This window comes from Globicephala melas, chromosome 1, assembly GCF_963455315.2.
Source record: "Globicephala melas chromosome 1, mGloMel1.2, whole genome shotgun sequence".
In the NCBI taxonomy this organism is placed as follows: Eukaryota; Metazoa; Chordata; class Mammalia; order Artiodactyla; family Delphinidae; genus Globicephala; species Globicephala melas.
Genome location: NC_083314.1, coordinates 50,320,470 through 50,343,308, shown reverse-complemented (window position 1 = coordinate 50,343,308; position 22,839 = coordinate 50,320,470). Strand labels below are relative to the sequence as shown.

The following is a 22,839-nucleotide window of genomic DNA, read 5'->3' as shown; positions in this document are numbered from 1 at the left end:
TTCAACACTGAGTTTTTGTGAAAACCCATGTGCCAATTTATGGCGTTTTAAAATGTGTTTCTAGAGACGAAAATTTGAGCTGAAATACTACGGAGGCCCGCAAACCGCTGAAGGTGCGATGGCATTTTGCTTTATGATTTGTAAATATCGTATAGAATGGGGTATGTGGTCCTCGCTTAAGACTAAAGAGCTTACGGGAAAGAAAAGGTCGTCCAGTTAGGGTAACTTTAAGGTAAAATTAGAAACTTCTCCCCAAGCAACCCCGTCTTCCCCCTTAAGATCTTCCCAAGGTTACCTTTCCTCTTTCTCCTAATTTATTTTATATCCTGGCCCTACTCTTTCTGCTGAGATTTTCACTGGTAAAGGTGTTGACTGACTACTCCTGGGAACATTTAGGTTTTAAAAGGGGGAAGGAGAGGAAAATTCTCCCAGAACTCTCTCTCTCTCTCTCTCTCTCTCTCTCCCTCCCTCCAGACCTCTTCTCTCTCTCTTATGTATATTTCTTTATTTTTACTAATTTATTATTATTTTTACTAATGCTTAAGCCTGTTGATGATGTTACTTCTTGAAGAATCAAAAGGGAAGGGATCTGATTTAACTTCTGTTTTAGGAAAGGAACACTTTTGTCCTTGGCTAGGCTCTGTTCCCATGCTTCTTTGATGAAGGCAGGAGTGTTGCTTTTTTAAGGTTCACTGGCCATGCTCCATCCAGCAGCAAACTGGGGTAGCTGCCCCACCTGCATCTGAGGAAATTGAAACATTGAATAGATCTATTTCTTTTTTATTCTCTATTAGTAATTTCTCACCGAATGCTAGGTTGGTCTAGACAACCATTCAAAGTAGAGATTTATGACTCTACTCAGATAGCTCAGATCACATTATTGTATTGTTCACTTACTTTAAATTTTTCAGTATTTATTGAGTTCACATAGTGATAGCTTTTTCTCCTCTCAAAAAGTTTTATTAAAGAATGAGGACCTGAAGTAACTCAAGCTGGCTCTGGAAAAACCATTCCATTACTTTCTTCCATATATGCCATGCTAGGCCACTGGGAATAAAGTAATGAAAAGATTAGTAATAAAGTAACTTAAATAGATTTGTTTTTTACTCTCTAAACCTGATTATTATTATAGGGAGAACAAATGTTTCCTCTCAAGGGCCTGACTCAGTTAATAGTTCCTGCCCAGAACACTATACTGAAAAAAATTCTGAAGCTGCATTTGGCCCATAGGGGGAAAAGTAACATGATTATTTAGTATTCACTCAAAATTAATAGTTGATATTTAACATAATTAGTCTTTTTATCATCCTGAAAAGATTTCTCTATTTGGAAAAGCATGAAACTGTAGCATTTATTGATTTTTTTTCTCAGCCTTTGATTCTGTTATGAATTAATTTGATCTAGAGTCCTAGCTATAAACTCTTAAACTAAAATTGTACCTCAATTTTTGATCCAAGAATTGGCAGAATAGTTGGCCAAATGACATTCTCAACGCTGTACCCTGGGGCTTCCCTGGTGGCGCAGTGCAGTGGTTGAGAGTCCGCCTGCCGATGCAGGGGACGTGGGTTCGTGCCCTGGTCCGGGAAGATCCCACATGCCGCGGAGCGGCTGGGCCCGTGAGCCATGGCCACTGGGCCTGAGCATCCGGAGCCTGTGCTCCTCAACGGGAGAGACCACAACAGTGAGAGGCCCGCGTACCGCAAAAAAAAAAAAAAAAAAAAAAAAGCTGTACCCTGTCTCCCAATAAGATAGAGGGATTTCTTGTAGGAAAAAAATTGATGAGAAAAAGCCATACTTGGTGTTGGACCCCATGTTGGGTACTTGTTCTCATCTCCTTTGCTGTTATATCATCACTACTTCATTTTCTATATCCATTTATAACAGTAACACAAGCACTTGCTTATAACGCAAGTCTGTTGGGATTATGAATGACAATGACAATATCTGATAAAATGTGTAACATTCCATGTTAAAAAAGTCAACACAGCATCTCGAAGGTGGAGGAGTTGGGGAGTGCTGAGGCAGCAGCACGAGTCTCTAGCTGGCTGGCCTCATCTACTCTTAAAATGATGTTGCTGTTTTCTTTTAGATTCCTTTTTAATTGAAAGTGTTGGTCATCCCTTTGCTGAAAATATTAATGTACACATCTTTAAACTCTTAACGCTTTAGTCCTTGTTTGGGTTTGTTACGAGGCTGACATCTGTGGGAACGGAGTTACTAGGAGAGGGGGAGGACCAATTAAAGTTGCTGGCTATGAGTTTGTTTCTAAAACAAAGGTCACGATAGATTTCAAGGCTTTCTAAATTAATATACTTATTCTCATTTAGTGGTTTGAAATTTTATATCCATAATGAAGAGAGTGAATATTGATTTATATGACTTATGTAATGGAAAAACTGGAATTCATTATCACTAGATGAAATTGCAAATCTTATCATTTGAAAGCTGGAAGAGATTACAGGGAGTTATATTTGACTTTCTCAATTTGTAGATGGCAGAGAAACCAACCAGGAGGGCACAGCAGTGGTCTAGGAAAGTGATGCTGATGAGAGCTGACTTTGGCAATGGGAATGGGTTAGATTCAGGAAATATTTCTGAGGTAGAATATCAGCAGAATTTGGTGACCACGTGGGGTTATGAAGGGGCGGGGGAGGATGGTGAGGGGATAGAAGACTTAAGAGATTTTGACTTTTAGAGGTTGAGCAGTTGGTCATAACTGCAGGCATCTCTGTCAGACCCACTTCCCCTAATTATACTGCTCTCAAGCGTTTTATGTTCTGGCCTTCTTTGCCTGGAGATGCAGTTGTCCACTTGTTAGGTGCCGATAAAACTGACTTGACTCCTCTCTCATTAATTCATTCCACAGATACATAGTGAGCACTTACTATACGTTTAGCACTGCTCACCTCTGAGGATGTAAAGGTAAGACATGCCCTTGAGGAACTTAGAGTCTAACAGGAAGAAACAGATATGTAAACACATAGATGTGATAAAGTGTATGTTATGACAGAAGGACCTACAGCAGGGTCTCTCCACTTCAGCACTGTTGACATTTGGGACCAGATAATTCTTTGTTGTAGGGGGCTTTCCTATGCATTGTAAGATCTTTAGCAGCATCCCTGGCCTCTACCAACTACTGGATGCCAGGAGCACCTCCCCAACAGCTGCAGTGACCAAAAGTGTCTCCAGACATTGCCAGGTGTCCCATGGGGGCAAAACTGCTCAGGGCTGAGAACCACAGATCTGCATGTTACCACGAGGACACAGAGGAGGGGGTAAGTAATTCTACCTGGGTAGAGTCAGAGGAGACCCAGTTTGAGCCATATTAAGAGGTAGCCAGGTGATCCTCAGATGGACTTCAAGAACTAGGCCTTCTGTCAGATCAAACGCCTACATGAAATTCCTAATCAAGGCTTTTTGATAAGCTTTCAATATTTTTGTTACCGTGGATGACAAACGTGTTCACAGTTTGTTTGTTTGTTTGTTTTGTGGTACGTGGGCCTCTCACTGTTGTGGCCTCTCCCGTTGCAGAGCACAGGCTCCGGACGCGCAGGCTCAGCGGCCATGGCTCACGGGCCCAGGCGCTCCGCGGCATGTGGGATCTTCCCGGACTGGGGCACGAACTGTGTACCCTGCATTGGCAGGCGGACTCTCAACCACTGAGCCACCAGGGAAGCCCCACAGTTTTGTTTTAAATTTATTTATTTAGTCATTGATTTTCAAGCTTTATCGCAGTAAGAATTGTACATATTTAAGGTGTATATATATACTGTGAAATTAAAAACTTTTAAAAACCATTTTTACAACACAATTTACACCAGTGGAACAAAGAATTGAATATCTTTTCTTTCATCAACAAATGTGATTTTGATATTTCCCTTGATGGTACAAGTGGATTTCAAAACCAGTCAAACTTCTTCCTAACGAGTACTTCAAAATAATGATGAAACTTCAGGTACAGAAGCGGCTGTAGGCGCCGGAAGCGCGCCGCGCAGGAACCCGACTCTCTGCCCCGCCCTCCCTGGGCCTCGCCTTCGGCTGCGCAGCCTCCGTGCGCATCCAGACGGGAACTTCCCCCGAAGATTCGCAGGGGCGGTCCCGGAGGCAGAAGTCGATACCTGGCAGCGCACAGCTTCCCGCAGCAAATTCAGTGAGTATCAAATGGCTCGCTGGAGGCCCATGGGCATGCCAGCTGACTCCACTTGGCTGCCTTCTGAAAAGTGTGGGTGGAGGTTACTTTTGGCTGGAGGGTCCCCAGCACCTCCTTTTCCCCAAACCCTCAAGCTACCCTTATGGGCTAAGAAAAAAATCAGTCTATTAGACCGCACCTGTAACCTATTCATGGTAGATGAAGCAGGAGGAGCTCCGTTCTCACGTTAGAGGGCATCAAAATCACCTGCAGGGCTTATTAAACCATATTGCTGGGTTCCTTCTACCCGCTTCCTCCCAGGTTCTGGTTGAGCAAGTCTGGCATGGGGTCTGATAATTCGTATTTCTAACTAGTTCCTAGGTTATTCTGTTGCTCTGGAACCACAAGTCGAGAATCACTTTCATAGAAGTTAAACAAAGTGTTTTCTAAATACTCCAGCCCCTTCTCACTCCCTCTTAGCCTGGTTTATTTTCCTTGAGAGCAGTTATCATTACTTGATATTATATATATTTATCTGCTTTTTGTTTGTCCTTAGTAAGGTCCAGGAGAACAGAAACTTTGTTTTGCTCTTATAGTTCCATATTTTAGAACAGTGCCTGGCACATAGTGGGAACTAAAAGATATTTGTTGCTTGAAAGAACACGTGTTTTGGAAGGCGTCAGACAAAGCTGAAGCCATGAGAGTGAAAAAGCTTGCTCAGGAAGAGGGGAAAGAGTAAAAAGGAGAAAGGCCAAGGACAGACCTTGGTGTGCATGGACATTTAATGGAATAAGAGAAATAGGAAATAAGAGCAGAAAGCTAGGTGCCAAGCTCAGTGCAGCAGCATCCGAGACACCCACAGAGGAGAGATTTTCAGAAAGGGAGGGGACACCAAGCGTAAACAGCAGAAATCATCTAAGATGAAAAGACTGAAAAGTCTTTAAGATTTGTCAGTTAGAAGATTTGTCATTGATGATTTTGGTAAGACTGACTTAAGACGTTCAGGGTAGTAGGCTGATTGCTTTGGATTGAGTAGGGAATGGTGGATGAAAAAGTGGGAAAGAATGAGTGTGGACAGTTTATTCAAGGATTTGGCCAGGAAGGAATGGCTGAAAGTATTTCTCTGTCTCTCTCCCTTTCTCTTTCTGTGTGTCTCTGGGAGTCGGAGCAAAGTCACTTTCTAGTGGTGAGGCAGGAGTGTGTAAAAGTTTAATAGGGGACTTCCCTGGTGGCACAGTGGTTAAGAATCCGCCTGCCAATGCAGGAGACACGGGTACGAGCCCTGGTCCAGGAAGATCCCACAGGCTGCGGAGCAACTAAGCCCGTGCGCCACAGCTACTGAGCCTGCATGCCTAGAGCCTGTGCTCTGCAACAAGAGAAGCCACCGCAATGAGAAGCCCGCGCACTGCAATGAAGAGTAGCCCCCACTGGCCACAACTAGAGAAAAGCCGGCGTGCAGCAACGAAAACCCAACGCAGCCAAAAATAAATAAATTAAAAAAAAAAGTTTAATAGGGATGGCAAAGGCTTAGAGTAATTGCTGTGGGAAATAGAATTGAACGGTGACATCACATGGCCCCAAATTGGGCATAATGTTAAAAAACTGTGGGAGGTAGGAATGCTGTATAAGTTCTATCAGGAGCTTCTAACTCACCTACTCCTTTGCTGTGTTTTCAAAAGATTCTCTCATACTTGTCATGAGGCATATATTAAAGCTTCAGAAGCTTAAAACACACAACACAGAAACTCGTTACTGGCTGTTCTCTAAGGCAGGAATGCTGGTAGGAGCAGCTGCAATGGAAATATACTCCCAGATACAAGCAGGGATGGGAGGAGACCAGATGGAGACAGTTAATTACCAGAAGAAAAGTGGGCTCTGGTCATCATAATAGGCTGCAGGATGGCAAACACATTGGCCTGACTCACAGAGCTCTCTGGTTGTGGTAATTAATTGTAGGATCCCAAGGAATGAACTCAACAAAGGACTCACTAAGTCTTTTTGATTTGTGTAACTACAAAAGCAAACAAACCAACAAAACAATTCTTGGTCTTTGTGAACAGAGGCCTCTCGTGAGTGAGCGACATGACTTGTCAATCCTATTCCAAGAACTAAATCAGATCCCAGACCCAGAGCATCTTGCGTGTAGCCTAAATATTCTTAAAGAAGGATGCTGCTGAAACACTGTACCTAAGGACTGCAAACCTTTTCTCCAGCCTTTCCCCAAAGGTCTTGCAGTCCCTTATGGATAACTGGTCTGGAGAAAAGGAGGAACTAAACTTTTCAGTAACTATCACTAATTTCAAACAAACACAAACGTCACTGTTTGCTGTCAGCATTCTGAGCTTATAGGGGTTAGGTGATAAATGAATTAAATTCTGGTCCAAGTTCACCTTTGGGCAGGGCTAGTGGGACTGTGAATTCATCCTGTGGTTAGTACCCTACTTGCCAAGTAAATAGCTGGAATAGGTAATCTTAGCAACTGACAGAATTCCTACATGGGCACATTCACTCATTGAGTAAGGGCTATTCTGGAAGAAAATGCCAAGTGGAGTGCCAAAATAGTAGATCAAAAGCATTACCACATACCTGGAGAATTCCAGAGGTGAGTGTCACCATCAAAGGCGTGAAAGATGCTAGGGTGATGGTTCCCACCTCATTCCCATTTACTTCCCAGTTTAGCCATCACAGAAGTCTGACAGGTCTCAGAGAATGACAGTGCATTATTGTAAACCCAAGCAAGTGATAATTCCAGTTGTAGCTACTCTTCCAAAGGGGGTCTCCTTATTGAAGAAACTCAGCCCCTGACACTCAGCAGTTATTGATCTGGGACTTAGCTCCAGAATATCTTTGTAAAAAATCCTTTTTTTTTTTTTTTTTTACATTACTCACCAATAACTTTCTATATTCAATCAAAAGTTTTGTTTTTATTGCCTATCACTCTTACATCCTTGTTCATTTCTATCAGTTTCTTCTCTTTAAAGTGGGGATCATAACTGTACCTTTCTCTGAGTAATCGGGAAGAAAACTTGATAATCTATGCAAAGAGCATGTAGTAAGTGCTCCATAGGTGTTACCTATTATCTTAGATAATTGGGGATGAAAATCTGGGATGTCGTTTTTCAATCCATTGTTCATTTTGCTGGAGTCATTCTCAAGTTGTTTAGCGAGATGATAAACTTTCAGAATTTCTGCGTGTCTGAAATGTCTTTTCCTCCACTTAAATGCTGATTTGACTGGTAAAGAATTCCAGTTTCAGCTTTGAAGATATTGTTCCATTGAGAAATCCAATGGCAGTCTAATTTCCATTGCTTTATAGGTAACCTGTTTCTATATAAAAGCTCTTCTTTTTCTCCTAGGTTTTGTCTAGGATGGGATCTTAGTTTCATTAGTTATCCTAAGGACTCAGATGGCCCATTTAATCTGAAAATTTGTGTTTTTCTTCAAATCTGAGACATTTTCTTCTTTTTAAACGTCCAACCCTCACCACCATTCCATTGTTTCTGTAACATCTGTCATTCAGATGTTGGAACGTCTGGCTGGATCCATTCTTCATGTCTCATAATTTTCCTTTTTGTTAATTTGCGCTATTTAGCCCTGTCCGTTCTGCTATAAACCAGCCCATAAATCTTTTCTGTCTTTCAGAGATTACAAAATATTCCTGGTTCATTGATGGAACATTTTGTTTTTAGAGGTTTTTTTTTTTTTTTTTAATGTCATGGGATTTTAGATGGAAGCTAAAGTAGATGTGTGTGCTCTGATTTCCTTCTTGATTCGAATTCCTTGGTTATCTTTTGGTTTGTCTTGTTCCTTTAATTAGATTGTATATTTTAAGGTAAAAGTCTTCATACTATGCCTCTCTAGTCTACACCTCTTATATACTGTTTTCTGGTTTTCTAGCACCTTATAAATCTGGCTCTTTCCACCTATCCAATAAATACACCCCCAGGTTGTTTGCTCAAATACATCCTCTTCTTTAGTTTCCCAGCTCTTTCATCTCCAGGGGCACCTGGAATGTTCTCCAGTCATTCAAGAAGCCCTCCTCGGGCTTCCCTGGTGGCGCAGTGGTGGGGGGTCCGCCTGCCGATGCAGGGGACGCGGGTTCGTGCCCCGATCTGGTTGGATCCCGCATGCCGCGGAGCGGCTGGGCCCGTGAGCCATGGCTGTTGGGCCTGCGCGTCCGGAGTCTGTGCTCCTCAACGGGAGAGGCCACAACAGTGAGAGGCCCACGTACCGCAAAAAAAAAAAAAAAAAAAAAAAAAAGAAGCCCTCCTTGCCTCACCCATTCCTCTCTTCCGGGAGCCAAAGTTGCATCTATCGAGCTCAGCAGTGATTCTCCACCAAGCACCAGAATTGCCTAAAAATTTCCCCCAATAGACCTAGACCTGCTGAATCAGAATTTCTGCCGATCAGACCTGGGCATCATTTTTCTTCCTTAAATAAGCTCCACGGGTGAATGAGAGGCACACCGAGGCTAAGAACCTCGCAGCCTCCTTATCGGGCTGCCCGTCCGTAGGGCGGGACTGACCCTCCCTGACCCTGGCTGGGAGGTCTTTGGAGGGGTTCTTGCGCGCTGCCGCCCCGCGTGTCTTCCAAGCACGTCGCAAGAGGCAGGCGCCGGATATCCCAGAAGGCCACCTACGCTGCCTGGGAGCCCGGCCAAGCGGCCCCAGGACTGCGGCTGAACCCAGGCTAGATTCCGGAGCAGCCAGGACCTGCCCGACCTTCTGTCCCTGAGGGGCCGGAACGCGGCGCCATGGGAGCGCCACGCGGGCCCTCCGGCACCAGTGCGCAGGCGCGCAACCCGCTTCGCAGCTCCTCTTACGTGGCCGCTAGTTAAGGGAGCGCCTTTGACTTTGCGAGGCCCACAACGGCAGCGCCGGCGCCAGCTCCAGGGTGAGGGGCGCTTCGCCTGCTTCCCTCCGGCCTGCCTCTTTTACCCTGGGTCGTGGGCAGTCACCGGGGCAGGCGCAAGGACAAGTCCCCATTTTGCCGGCGCCCTTGAGAGACGTTGGGAGCGGGGCAGGGGACCCCACCTCCACCCGTCGCCCGAGCGAAGTAGGGAGGGGGTGGGCAACGATGAGGTCGTTGACTCGGAAGGGGACGCGGGGATCCTCCGCATAGGTTTGGGGTGGAGAAAGTATGCCGGTGCGAGCGTCTTTACGCGGAGCCCTGTCCTCGCGCTGGGAAAGGGGTGTTGCATTTGCCTCCTTCCCAGCCCTGGTTCCCAAAGAGTGGACGAAAGATTTATCTGATACGAAGTTTGCAGTGTAGAGTGAGACCCCGAGCAATCCGAGTTAACGCTTCACCGAAAAACGAGCCAGGAAGTCGGACTTCTCACACACTAGGCCGTGGCAGGGATTTCTTGCGATGCACACGGGTTAATCAACACAGGTTGGGATAAAGACTGAATTGTATGGGGGCTTTGCTAAACGAAGTTTCAGAGCACCCTCGAGGTACTGCTTCTGCCTCATCACCTGTAGAAGTCGCATCTCAGTTGTTTGTATTCCACTATTGGCCATTTTAGACTTCTTATTGTATTTATTTTTCCATCTTGGGTTTGCCTGCTTTTCCTCACGAGCAGTGTTTCTGTCTTAAGTCTTGTAGGGCGCAATGTCTGAACAAGAGCGTATACAGGAATGCCTGAGGAAGGAAATAAGGTCACTTCTCATTTCCACCAAAGATGGTTTGACCCCAGAGCAGTTGGAAAAGGAGTACCTTTTTATGGTTGGCAACCGTTTACCACTCCGAAACCTTGGGTATCGGTCCACCATGGAGCTGGTGTTGGGTATGCCTGATGTTGTCAGTGTCTACCCCTGTGGGGACGGTACTGTAATACTGAAAGGTAGGTTTAAGATTTGAAGGTCTTTGAACTTTGCAATAATAATCACTTAGTAAAGAATTGTTCTAGCTCTGCAATTATCCTGCATCCCCAGCAGGGGATTTTACTTTTGTGAGGGAGAAGAGGGATCATAGGCACCTTAGAGGTTGTGGACAGAGTTAGAGCTTTAGCACAACCAAGAAACCTTCCCCAGAATACTGTGCATTCACAAAAACTACCCTGTGCATGTGATTTAATATTATTGCACCTTAAGTCAGGAGAAACTTAACGATGGGACTTCAAATTATGAAATCACGTTTAAAATTTCATAAAGCACAGAAACATAATTGTAGGGAAGTTCATTGTTCATCTCCAGGGTTTCGGATCTTTCAGGAGTTAATTAGCAGCAGTGATAATAAATTGGGTTTTACTGTTCATTTTTCATCCTGTAGTAGAGAAGCTAACAAGCTGTTGTCTAAAATGCAAGAAATGGAGCAAGCAAGGGTTCGTGTTTATCATGTCACCTATATACACAGCTCCTTGGAGAGTTACAAATTATATAACCACAGATGCAAAGAATAAAGAAGGAAGTAAGTTTTCATCTAAATTTCTTTTTTCACACCTCCTTAGCCATTCCAGATGAATCCACCAAAGGAATAGCAAGTTTAGTTGCAAAACAGAGGGGCAGCCATAAGGTTCGAAACTCCATGCAGAAGGGAAGGGCCAGTGTTCGCTTTGGGCCCAGATCTCAACGGCGAGTACCTTACCGAGGAAGGGTGCCCCCTATTCTTCCAGCTGTCGTGAAGAGTGAGTTGAAAGACCTCTTGACGTTATCTCCTATTCTCCTTTCTGATTTTGAGAACGCATTTGCCAAGCGATTTGGACGATCATTCCAGTATGTGCAGTATGGCTTCTTCTCTATGTTTGAGGCACTGAATGCCGCTGCAGATGTCATTTCTGTAGAACAGACCAGAGCAGGTTCTTTGTTGATGCTGAAGAAGAGCCTATCTGAGGAAAAGCAGAGAGGATGGCCAGCAGGTAAGCATATTAGCACTGGTAACTATTGCAGATCAGCAGACTTTGGAGCAGTTGTAGTACATATGTACGTATGTATGTAATGGCTAAGCTTCAACAGTTTGTTGAAGTTGCATCCTGGCTCTACCACTTGCTAGCTATATGATCTCAGGCGAGTTACTTAAAATGTCTAAGTCTTAGTTCCCTCATCTCTAGAATAGGAATAATAATACTTACCTCTTGGAGTCAGGCTGAGATGGGGGTCTGTAAAGTGCCTGGCATTTAGTAAGCTCATAATAAGTGGTAGCTATTATTATGAAGACACAAGATCAGCTCTCTCTAGAGTACTGAAAAAGAACATTAGTTATATGTGTTCAGGTAAAGAAGATATAACATGGAAAATGAAAAGTTTTAAAAATAATACTGGGGCTTCCCTGGTGGCACAGTGGTTGAGAGTCCGCCTGCCGATGCAGGGGACGTGGGTTTGTGCCCCCGTCTGGGAAGATCCCACATGCCGCGGAGAGGCTAGGCCCGTGAGCCATGGCCACTGAGCCTGTGCGTCCGGAGCCTGTGCTCCACAATGGGAGAGACCACAAGAGTGAGAGGCCTGCGTACCGCAAAATAATAATAATAATACTAGTTTGTAGCATTTGCCATCTGATCTTTGCTAACACTGATCTTTGATATCCTAGCAGGCATTGTAGTAATTGATGTAGTGTAATGATAACCACCTTATTTGTATAGCAAATTACCTTGGATTCTCATACCATAGACAAGTTGGGTGAGTAACCCAATCTTATCCTTGTAGTTAAGGAAGCCAAAGCTCAAGAAAGTTAAATGACTTTCTGAAAATTTCATGACTTGAAAAGTGGTACAGCTAGAGTTAGATACTGAACTCTTACTAGTGCTCATTCAGTGAGCTTTTCCTACCCAATCACTGTCTCCCTTAAGGGCTCAGAAAACTGATGTGATCATTTGTATAGTGTCCCTCTAGACCCTTGACTGTATAGAATCTATACACTGCCTATTTGGGGAATTCTGTGCCTGTTTCAATGATTTTCTTTTTTTCTCAAAATTTGTATTTAGATTAATATAGGTGAACCATGAGAATATCATGAATTTACAAACCAATATTTAAATTGTGGTGGGAAGTGTAATTTGACAAGAATATGCTAGGGGGTTTACAGATTCTGGTCAGGGAAGGCTGTAGGGGCCACTGAGTGTTTTGAGTCTAAACCTCAACCGTATCAGTATTTGTTTTAAAAATTAAAAACAATTTTTTTTGGCCCTGCTGCACGACTTGTGGGATCTCAGTTCTCTGACCCCCAGCTGTTGAACCGAGGCCACGGCCGTGAAAGCCCGGAATCCTAATCACTAGGCCACCTGGGAACTCCCTGTATCAGTATTCTTACGCTGCTCAAACTTTGGGAGAGTAACTCATGCTATTAAACTTACGTGAGATTGAGTTGTATAAAGCAGTTTGCCAACTTATTGACTTGTGGGGGGTGGATATTCCTTCCCAGTGATTGAATTGTTCATTTTCCCCATACACGGTACCTTATTCCTCATCAGGATATCTTGGAAGTAATTTTTTTGTGTGTGTGAGCTTGATCTTAGGGTAAAGAAAGAGCTAGGCCATGGTGGGGTCCGGTGATCTGTCTTTCATGTTGTATAACAGAATATACCTCTCCTGTAGTATTCCCCTCCATACAAATCTTGAAGGAAAAAATCTATACTCTAGAAGAATATCCTTTATTCTGTAGCTTTTCATTCCCCACCCCTCCCCCATACCACTAGATGATTATCCAGTTTGAAAAGCATAATTCAAGCAGATTCCTTATTTGAAGACTTTTTGGTCTCCTAAACAGGATACAGCTTTTTAGGTTTATACCTATTGAATCCTGCCTCTTTGTAATTATATTCAGGTGTCCTTAAGTGGAGTTTTAGATAGCCCCAACCTTTCAGTAACACACTTATGATCTTTTGGTTTTCTTCTGTAGGTGACTAATCATTCCCTTGTATGTAAATTTTATTGGCTTAATATAAAAATGTAAGCTTACTTAATTTTTAGTTCTAAGTTGAGGGCCTAGCCTCTATATATAAATACCAGAAAACTAGAAATTGTTAGTGATAATTTTTCTCTCCTCTTCTTTTATTCGCAAAAGGTAAAATTTTTCCCCAGCCTTTTAGAAGGAAGCAACAAGGGTCATGTCCCACAGGTTCCCCAGTAGCAATGGCACGCTTTTCACAGCCCACTTCAAACATGGAACCACCGAAGCAAATACTGGACGTGGAGAATACTTCTAGGTCAAATGTGGAGACTTCAAGGCTGAATCACACTGAAAAATTAAACCAGGTGAGATATCCGACTTTGGAGTTATAAATACACCAAAAATGTGTTTAAATTCAGTGGCTATTACTTAGCTCTCATGGAAAAGCTGACCTTTTAAAATTCAAATCGTTCACTTATTTCACATTTAACTTAAGCATTTTCTATGGTTCTGTGGATTAGTTAAGAAGTGAGAGGTGGCAGTGAAAAAAGAGTACAATTTTATCAACTCCATGGTTTCAACTGTTTTCTGCAGATGACTCCCAAATCTGTATCTCTAGTTCCAGCTTCTCACCAAAGTTATAGAAGCATATTTGCAACTTAACTCATGAATATCTTCACCTGAATGGCTGGCCCTGAGCACTGCAATCCTGGTATTTTTCTGTGACTATGATGCTGAAGGACTTTGAGTAAAACCTACTAGAATAAAGCCAACAAAAGCCTGATTATGTTAGCAAGATAACAACCTAAGTAGAGCTCAAAATAAGCACATGGAAATTGAAGACATAAAAGTGCTTCATTTCTGTAACTTAAAAAAATTAGCTTCAGTAACATAATTTACATATAGTAAAATTTGCCCATTGAAAATGTACACTTTGAGTTTTAACATATGTATCTAGTTGTGTAATCATCAAAATCAAGAAACAGCATTTCCATCATCTCCCCAAAGTTCCTTCATGCCACTTTGTAGTTGATATCTTTCCCCAACTACAGCTACAGGCAACCACTGCTTTCTATAAGTATAATTTTGACTTTCCAAGAGTTTCATATAAGTGGGATTAACTAATGCTTAGCTTTTTGTGTCTGGCTTCTTTAACAGGATGCTTTTGAGATTCATCCAGTATGTATCAGTGGTTTGTTCCTTTTTCTTGTTGAGTATCATTCCACTGTACTGATATACCTCAATTTGTTATCCATTCACCATTAGATAATATTTGTTTCCTGTTTGGGGAATTATGAATAAAGCTGCTATGAACATTTGCTTACACTTTGTATGAACATTGACTTCATTTCTCTTGGGTCAATACCTAGGAGTAGAATTGTTGGGTCAGACAGTAAGTTTAACTTTTTAAGAAATTGCCAAACTGTTTCCAAAGTGGCTGTACAGTTTTACTTTCTCATGAGCTATGTATAAGAGTTCCACTTGCATCTTTGTTAACATTTGATGTTATCAGTTTAAAAAACAGTAGCCATTTGAGTGCGTGTATAGTAGTATCTCATTATGGCTTTAACTGAAATTTCTCTAATGATAAATAATATTGGGTATCCTTTCGTAAGTATATTTGCCATTTGTATATCTTCTTTGAAGTGTCTAATAATATCTTTTGCTCATTATTAAAAATCGAGTTTTCTTTGTATTGAGTTGGAAGAGTTATTTATGTATGCTGGTTACAAGTCCTTTATTTTATTTATTTTATTTATTTTTATTTTTTTGGCAGTACGCAGGCCTTTCACGGCCGTGGCCTCTCCTGCCGCGGAGCACAGGCTCCGGACGTGCAGGCCCAGTGGCCATGGCCCACGGGCCCAGCCGCTCCGCGGCATGCGGGATCCTCCCAAACCAGGGCTCGAACCCGTGTCCCCTGCGTCGGCAGGCAGACTCCCAACCACTGCGCCACCAGGGAAGCCCACAAGTCCTTTATTGAGACATGTTTTGCAATTATTTTCTCCTGGTCTTGCTTACCTCTTCATTTCCTGAATCCTGTCTTTTGTGGGGAAGTCTTTAATTTTGACGAAATCTAATTTATTTATTTTTTTCTTTTGGTTCTTGCCTACCTAATAGATTTTTGGTTAATCCAGAGTCACAAAAATATTTTTCTATGTTTTATTCTATAAGTTTTTTGATTTTAGTTCTTAGGTCTACTTCAAGTTAATTTTTGTGTAAGGTACCATGTATGGATCAAAGTTTTCTGCATATGGATGGCCAATTATTCCAGCACTATTTTTAAATTTTTTATTATTTTTAAATTTAATTTTATTTATTTATTTTTGGCCATGGGGCATGGCATGTGAGAGCTTAGTTCCCCAACCAGGGATCCAGCATACACCTCCTGCATTGGAAGCTTGGAGTCTTCACCACTGGACTGCCAGGGGAATCCCCAGCACTATTTTTGAAAAACATTCTTTCCTCACTGGACTACCTTATTACTTTGGCACTTCTGTAAAATCTGTTGACCTCATCTATGTGTAGGTCTCTTTCAGGACTCTCTGTCTCTCTCTCTATTCTGGTCCACTGATCTACATTGATCTGTCTTTTTGCAAGTATCACACTGTCTTGATGACTGTAGTTTTATAATATGCTGAAATTATATGGTTAGGTCCTACAGCTTTGTTCTTTTAAAAATTGCTTTGGCGGGCTTCCCTGGTGGTGCAGCGGTTGAGAATCCGCCTGCCGATGCAGGGAACGTGGGTTTGTGCCCCGGTCCGGGAAGATCCCACATGCCACAGAGCGGCTAGGCCCGTGAGCCATGGCCGCTGAGCCTGCGTGTCCGGAGCCTGTGCTCCGCGACGGGAGAGGCCACAACTGTGAGAGGCCTGTGTACCGCAAAAAAAAAAAAAAAAAAAAAAAATTGCTTTGGCTATTCTAGGTTCTTTGAATTTCCATATAAACTTAACTTGATATAAATCAGCTTGTCAATTTCTACCAAAAATAATTATGCTCTCTGTGATTTTGATGAGAATTGCATTGGATCTATAGATAAGTTTGGGTGGAATTGACATCTTGACAATATTGAATCTGCTGATTCCTGAGCACAGTATAGCTCTCCATTGATTTAGATCTGTAAATTCTCTCAGCACTGTTTTATAGTTTTCAGTAAACAAGACTTGCATATATTTTGTTAAACTTACAGCTACATTTTTCATATTTCTGATACTATTATAAAGAGTATTGTCAATTTATTTTCTAGTTAATTATTGCTTGTATGTAGAAAATAAATTTTTTTTGTATATTGACCTTGTATCCTGTGACCTTGAATCAAGGTACTCAATAAACTCAACTCTAGTTTATACTGGGAGTAAAGACAGTTTTACTTCCATTTCAATCTATATGAATTTTTTTCTTACCTTATGACAAAGGCTAGTTTCTCTAGTTTAATAATGAATAGAAGTGGTGAGAGTAAAATTTCTTGCCTGGTTCCTAACTATAGGGGAAAAGCATTCATTTTTTCATCATTAACTATTATGTTAACTGTAGCATTTTTATAAATGCCCTATATTAGATTGAGGAAATACTTTTCTATTCCTAGATTCTGAGAATTTTTTCCATGAACGTATATTGAATTTTTCTCCATCCATTGAGATGATTATAGGATGTGATACTATGATTTATAATAAGAAATATATATTTGGTCTTCATCCTTTTCTGGCACGGAGCTCCTAAAACCTATGGAAATTCCTAAGTAAAGAGAGCAATAGAGGTATCTTTTGTTATTTTAATGAGGTAACTTTTGGAAATCACCTAAGGATGGGTTGCTGTTGGAGTCAGCCATGTAATTAGAGGGTTGGAGATTAAGTTCAGTCATAGCCAATGATTAATCAGTCATGCTGATATAATGACGACTCCATGAAAACCCCAGAAGTCTGGGTTTAGAGAGCTACCAGGTTGGTGAACACCTAGAGATTTGGGGAGAATGGCATGCCAGGAGAAGGCATGGAAGTTCTTTGCCCCTTCCCATATACTTTGCCCTATGTATCTCTTCCATTTGACTTTTCCTGAGTTATATCTTTTTATTTATTTTTCATTCATTAAAAAAATCGAGATATAATTGACATATAGCATTATATTAGTTTCAGTACAACGGGATTACAACAGGATTAGATATATGTATGTATTGTGAAATGATCACCACAGTAAGTGTAGTTAACATCCATCATCACACATCGTTACAAATTGTTTTTCTTGTCATGAGAACTTTTAAGATTTACTCTCTTAGCAACTTTTAATTATAGAATACATATTGTTATTAACATAGAATATATATTATTATTAATATACAATTAATATGTATATAAATAATAATTGCCATGCTGTACATTACATTCCCAGGACTGATAATAACTGGACGTTTGTACTTTTTGACCACCTTTACCCATTTTGCCCGCCCCCAGCATGCTGCCTCTGGCAACCACCCATCTGTTCTCTGTTTCTAAGAGTTTGGGTTTTTGTTGTTGTTATTTTTGTTTAACAGATTTTGCATGTAAGGGAGATCATACAGTATTTGTCTGTCTGACTTATTTTCCTTAGCATAATGCCCTCAAGTTTCATCCATTGTTATTACAAATTGTGGGATTTCCTTCTGGTTTTATGGCTGATATACATATTCCACAACTTCTTTATCTATTTATCGCTCGATGGACACTTAGGTTGTTTCCATGTCTTGGCTATTGTAAATAATGCTGCAACATGGGAGTGCAGATATCTTTTTGAGTTAGTGTTTTTGTTTCCTTCGGATAAATACCCAGTGGTGGAGTTGCTGGATGATATGGTGTTTCTCTGTACTGTTGTCCATAGTAGCTGCACCAATTTATATTCCCCCCAACAGTGCACAAGGGTTCCCTTTTCTCCACACCTTCGCCAACATTTGTTATTTCTAGTCTTTTTGATAATAGTCATTCTAACAGGTGTTAGGTGATATTTCATTGTGGTTTGGTTTGCATTTCCCTGATGATTACTGATATCAAGCCACTTTTCATTTACCTATTGGACATCTGTATGTTTTGGGGAAAATGTTCAGATCCTCTGCTCATTTTTTAATTGAATTATTTAGTTTTTTTTGATGTTGAGTTGTGAGAGTCCTTTATATATTTTGGATATTAACCCCTTATCAAATATAAGATTTGCAAATATTTTCTCCCATTCGTTTTATCGAGGTCTTCTTTTCTGTGCCGTAGATTTTTAGTTTGATGTAGTCCCACTTGTTTATTTTTGCTTTTGCTGCCTTTACTTTCAGTGTCAAATTCAAAATATCATTTCCAAGACCGAGGTCAAGGAGCTCACCATCTAAGTTTTCTTCTAGGATTTTTATGTTTTCTGGTCTTACGTTCAGGTTTTTAATCCATTTTGAGTTACTTTTTGTGTATGGTGTAGAGTTATATCCTTTTATGATAAACCCATAATCTAGTAATTAAAATGTTTCTCTGAGTTCTTTGAGCCATTATAGCAAATTAAATTGAACCCAAGGAGAGGGTTGTGGAAACCTGATTTGTAGCCACTGGATCAGAAGCTCAGGTAACAACCTGGACTTGCAATTGTCATCTGAAGTCAGAGGATGGGGTGGGGGTTCAGTCTTGTAGAACTTGGCCCTTAACCTTGGAATCTGAATGCAATCGCCAATGTCAGAATTGAGTTGAATTGTAGGACACCCAGCTTGTGTTGAAGAATTGCTTGGATATGGGGAAACACCCTCACACTCATTGTAATTGGAGTCAGAATTCTGTAGAGCTTTTTCTTTTTTAATCTCTTTGTATGATAAATTACATTGATTTGTTTTTTTTTTTTTTTAGCATTAAAGGAACCTTATGTTGCTGAATGAATCCAGCATGTTGGTCATCATGTCTTTTTATATATTGCCGGATGTGATTTGCTGTTTTCTTGTTAAGGACCTTAGTGTTAATGTTCATAAGGTATATTTTTCTGTAGTTTTCTTGTAATGTTTTATCGGGTTTTGGAATCATGGTAATACAGGCCTTTTGAACTGAGTTGGGACATTTTCCTTCTTTTTTTTGGCAAGAGTTTGTATTAGGTTTCCCTAAACATTCCACTGAATTCATCAGTGAAGCAGTCTGGACCTGGGGATTTTTTGGGTAATGATTTTAAATTACAGACCCAGTTTCTTTAACAGATAAAGAACTATTCAGATTATCCATTTCTTTGTTTGTTAAATAAATTTATTTATTTATGGCTGCGTTCTGCCTTCCTTGCTGCACGCGGGCTTTCTCTGGTTGCGGCAAGCGGGGGCTACTCTTCGTTGTGGTGCACAGGGTTCTCATTGCAGTGGCTTCTCTTTGTTGCAGAGCATGGGCTGTAGGTGTGTGGTCTTCAGTAGTTGTGGCATGCAGGCTCAGTAGTTGTGGCACATGGGCCTAGTTGCTCATGGCATGTGGGATATTCCTGGACCAGGGCTTGAACCCATGTCCTCTGCATTGGCAGGCAGATTCTCAACCACTGTGCCACCAGGGAGGTCCCAGATTATCCATTTCTTTTTGAATGAGCTTTGATACTTTGTCTTTCAAGAAGATGTCCATTTCATCTCAGTTGTCAAATTTGTTGAAATAAATTTGTTTATAATATTCACTCATTGTCTTTTTAAGATCTGTAGGATTTGTGGTGAAGCACCTTCTTTCATTCCTAATATTGATAATTTCTCTTTTCTTCATGATCAGTCTGGCTAAAGATTTATTCAGTGATTTTTCAAAGAACCAGCTTTTGGTTTTATTGATTTTTCCCACCTGTTTTCTATTTCATTTATTTCTTTGCTTATCTGTATTATTTCCTTCTTTCTGTTTATTTTGGGTTAATATTTACCTTAAGAGCAAGGAAAGAAAATTTGGTCATTGATTTTGGTCCTTCTTTTCTAATATAAACATTTAAGGCTATGGATTTTCCCTAAGTACTACTTTAGCTGTATCTCACAAATTTTGATGTGATGTATTTTCATTTAGTTCAAAATATTTTCTAATTTCCTTTGTGATTTCTTTTGTCTTATGGGTTATTTAACAGCATGTTGTTTAATTTCCAATACTTGGGGACTTTTCAGAGATGTTGTTGAGTTATAATTTAACTTGATTGTGTTAAGAAAACATAGTCTGATTTCATTCCTTGTAAATATATTGAGACTTATGTGGCCCAAAATATATATATGTGGGTGAATGTTTCATATCTGCTTTGAAGGAATGTTTGGGTAGAGTGTTCTCTGCTATATTTGGGTAGAGTGTTCTATAAATGTCAATTAGTAAAGTTGGTTATAGTGTCATTCAGGAATTCTATATTTTTACTGCTGTTTTCCTACTTTTTCCATTAATTACCACAGGATCAGTGTTGAAATCTTCAAATATAATTGTGAATTTGTCTATTTTACCTTTCAGCTTCAGATATTATAAATCTCTGTTAGGTGCATACATATTTAGGATTGATATGTGTTCCTGATGAATTGCCCTATTTATCATTATGAAGTGTCCCTCTTTATGGCTCATAATGTTCCTTGTTTTGGAGTCTACTTTGTTTGATATTACCATAGTGATGCTAGCTTTCTTTAGATGTTAGCACTGTGTATCTTTTTATATACTTTTATTTTTAACATACCTGTTTTGTATTTAAAATGTGTTTCCTTTAGACAGTATTTGGTTGTCTTGCTTCTTTATTTAATCTGTCAATCTCTGTCATTTAATGGGGGTGTGTATACCATTTATATTTAGTGTAATTACTGGTATGGTTTGATTTAAGTCTAATTTTTGTGGGGTTTTTTCCTATTTTTTTCTTTTGGATTAATTTTTTTTTTTTTTTTTTTTTTTTGCGGTATGTGGGTCTCTCACTGTTGTGGCCTCTCCTGTTGCGGAGCACAGGCTCCGGATGTGCAGGCTCAGTGGCCATGGCCATGGGCCCAGCCGCTCTGTGGCATGTGGGATCCTCCTGGACCAGGACACGAACCAGTGTCCCCTGCATCAGCAGGCGGACTCTCAACCACTGCGCCACCAGGGAAGCCCTGGATTAATTTTTAAAAATAAAATTTTTAGACCAATTTTAGGTTCACAGCAAAGTTGAACAGAAAGTAGAGAGGGTCCCCATATACTCCCTGCCCCCACATTCATGCAGCCTCTTCTACTATGAGCATCCTGCAGCAGAGTGGTACCTTTGTTACAGTTGATGAACCTCCATTGACACATCATAATCACCCAAAGTCTACAGTTTACATTAGGGTTCACTCTTGGTATTGTAAATTCTGTGGGTTTTGACAAATGTGTAATGACATATATCCACCATTGTGGTATCACACAGAATAGTTTCACTGCCCTTCAGATCCTTTGTGCTCCATCTGCTCTTCTCTCCCTCCTCCCTAGCCCCTAGCAACCACTGATCTTTTTACTGTTTCTATAGTTCTGTGTTTTCTAGAATGTCATATAGTTGGAATCATACAAATGTTGCCTTTTAAATTGCCTTCTTTCACTTAATGATATGCATTTAAGGTTCCTTCGTGTCTTTTCATGGCTTGATAGCTCATTTCTTTTTCGTGCTGAGTAATATTCCATAGTGTGCATATATTGCAGTTTATCCATTTACCTACTAAAGGACATCTTGGTTGCTTCCAGGTTTTGGTTATGAGTAAAGCTGCTATAAACATCTGTGTGCAGTTTTTTGTGTAGACATAAGTTTTCAGCTCCTTTGGGTAAATACCAAGGAGCATGATAGCTCTATCGTATGGTAAGCGTTTAGTTTAGTTTTTCAAGAAACTGCCAAACTCTCTTCCAAAGTGACTATCATTTTGCATTCCCACCAGCAGTGAATGAGAGTTCCTGTTGCTCCACATCCTCATTAGCATTTGGTGTTGTCAGTGTTTTGGATTTTGGCCATTCTACTAAGTATATAGTGGTATCTCACTGTTGTTTTAATTTACAATTCTCTAATGACATATGATGTAAAACATCTTTTACTTTGCTATCGGTATATCTTCTTTGGTGAGATGTCTGTTCAGATCTTTTGCCCAGTTTTTAATTAGGTTGTTTGTTTCCTTACTGTTGAGTTTTAAGGGTTCTTTGTATATTTTGTATGACAACTCTTTATCAGATATGTCTTTTGCAGGTTTTTTTTTTTTTTGGCAGTTTTTGGCTTGTCTTTTCATTCTTTTGACATTGTCTTTCACAGAGCAGAAGTTTTTAATTTTAATGAAGTCCTGCTTGTCACTTATTTCTTTTATAGATCATATCTTTGGTGTTGTATCTAAAACGTCATCACCATACCCAAGGTCATCTATGTATTCTCCTATGTTGTCTTCTAGAAGTTTTAATAGTCTGTTTTACACTTAGGTCTGTGATCCATGTTAAGTTAATTTTTGTGAAGGGTGTAAGGTCTGTGTCTAGATTCAGGTTTTTGCACGTGGATGTCTAGTTTTTCCAGCACTACTGTTGAAGATTCTCTTCTCTCCATTGTATTGCCTTTTCTCTTTGTCAAAGATCAGTTGGCTATATTTTTGTGGATCTATATCAGCATTCTTTGTTCTGTTCCATTGGTCTATTTGTCTGTTCTTTTGCCAATACCACACTGCCTTGATTACTGTAGCTTTATATTGATAGTAAATCTTGAAGTCGGATGGTGTCAGTCCTCCAAATTTGTTCTTCTCTTTCAATATCGAGGTAGCTATTCTGGGTCTTTTGTCTCTCCATATAAACTTTAGAATTGATTTCTTGATATCCTCCTGCTGTAGTTTCTTAGGACAGGGCCAAAAGTAAGCTCATCACACGAGATGAATCGTGCCAAAGCACAGCAGTAGAGGGCTGCCGCTCGCTCAGGCAAAACAGCGCCGTCTGTCTTGCTGTGGTAACTTTTATTAAAGCATT

The 22,839-nt window shown here is 40.6% G+C and overlaps 1 protein-coding gene across 3 annotated transcripts in view; it reads left to right on the top strand.

Moving 5' to 3' along the window:
- The first annotated feature begins 9,739 nt into the window (after positions 1 to 9,739).
- The window catches only part of TDRD5 (tudor domain containing 5), an 89,614-nt gene continuing 76,514 nt past the window's right edge, over positions 9,740 to 22,839 (top strand). For 2 of the 3 annotated variants that reach the window (XM_060285832.1, XM_060285831.1), the window contains exons 1-3: positions 9,740 to 9,971; positions 10,578 to 10,985; positions 13,127 to 13,317. In XM_060285832.1, coding sequence (XP_060141815.1) covers positions 9,740 to 9,971; positions 10,578 to 10,985; positions 13,127 to 13,317 — 831 coding nt within the window. Of the gene's footprint in view, positions 9,972 to 10,577; positions 11,004 to 13,126; positions 13,318 to 22,839 lie in introns of all 3 variants that reach the window. The other variant, XM_060285839.1, reaches the window with a different exon arrangement.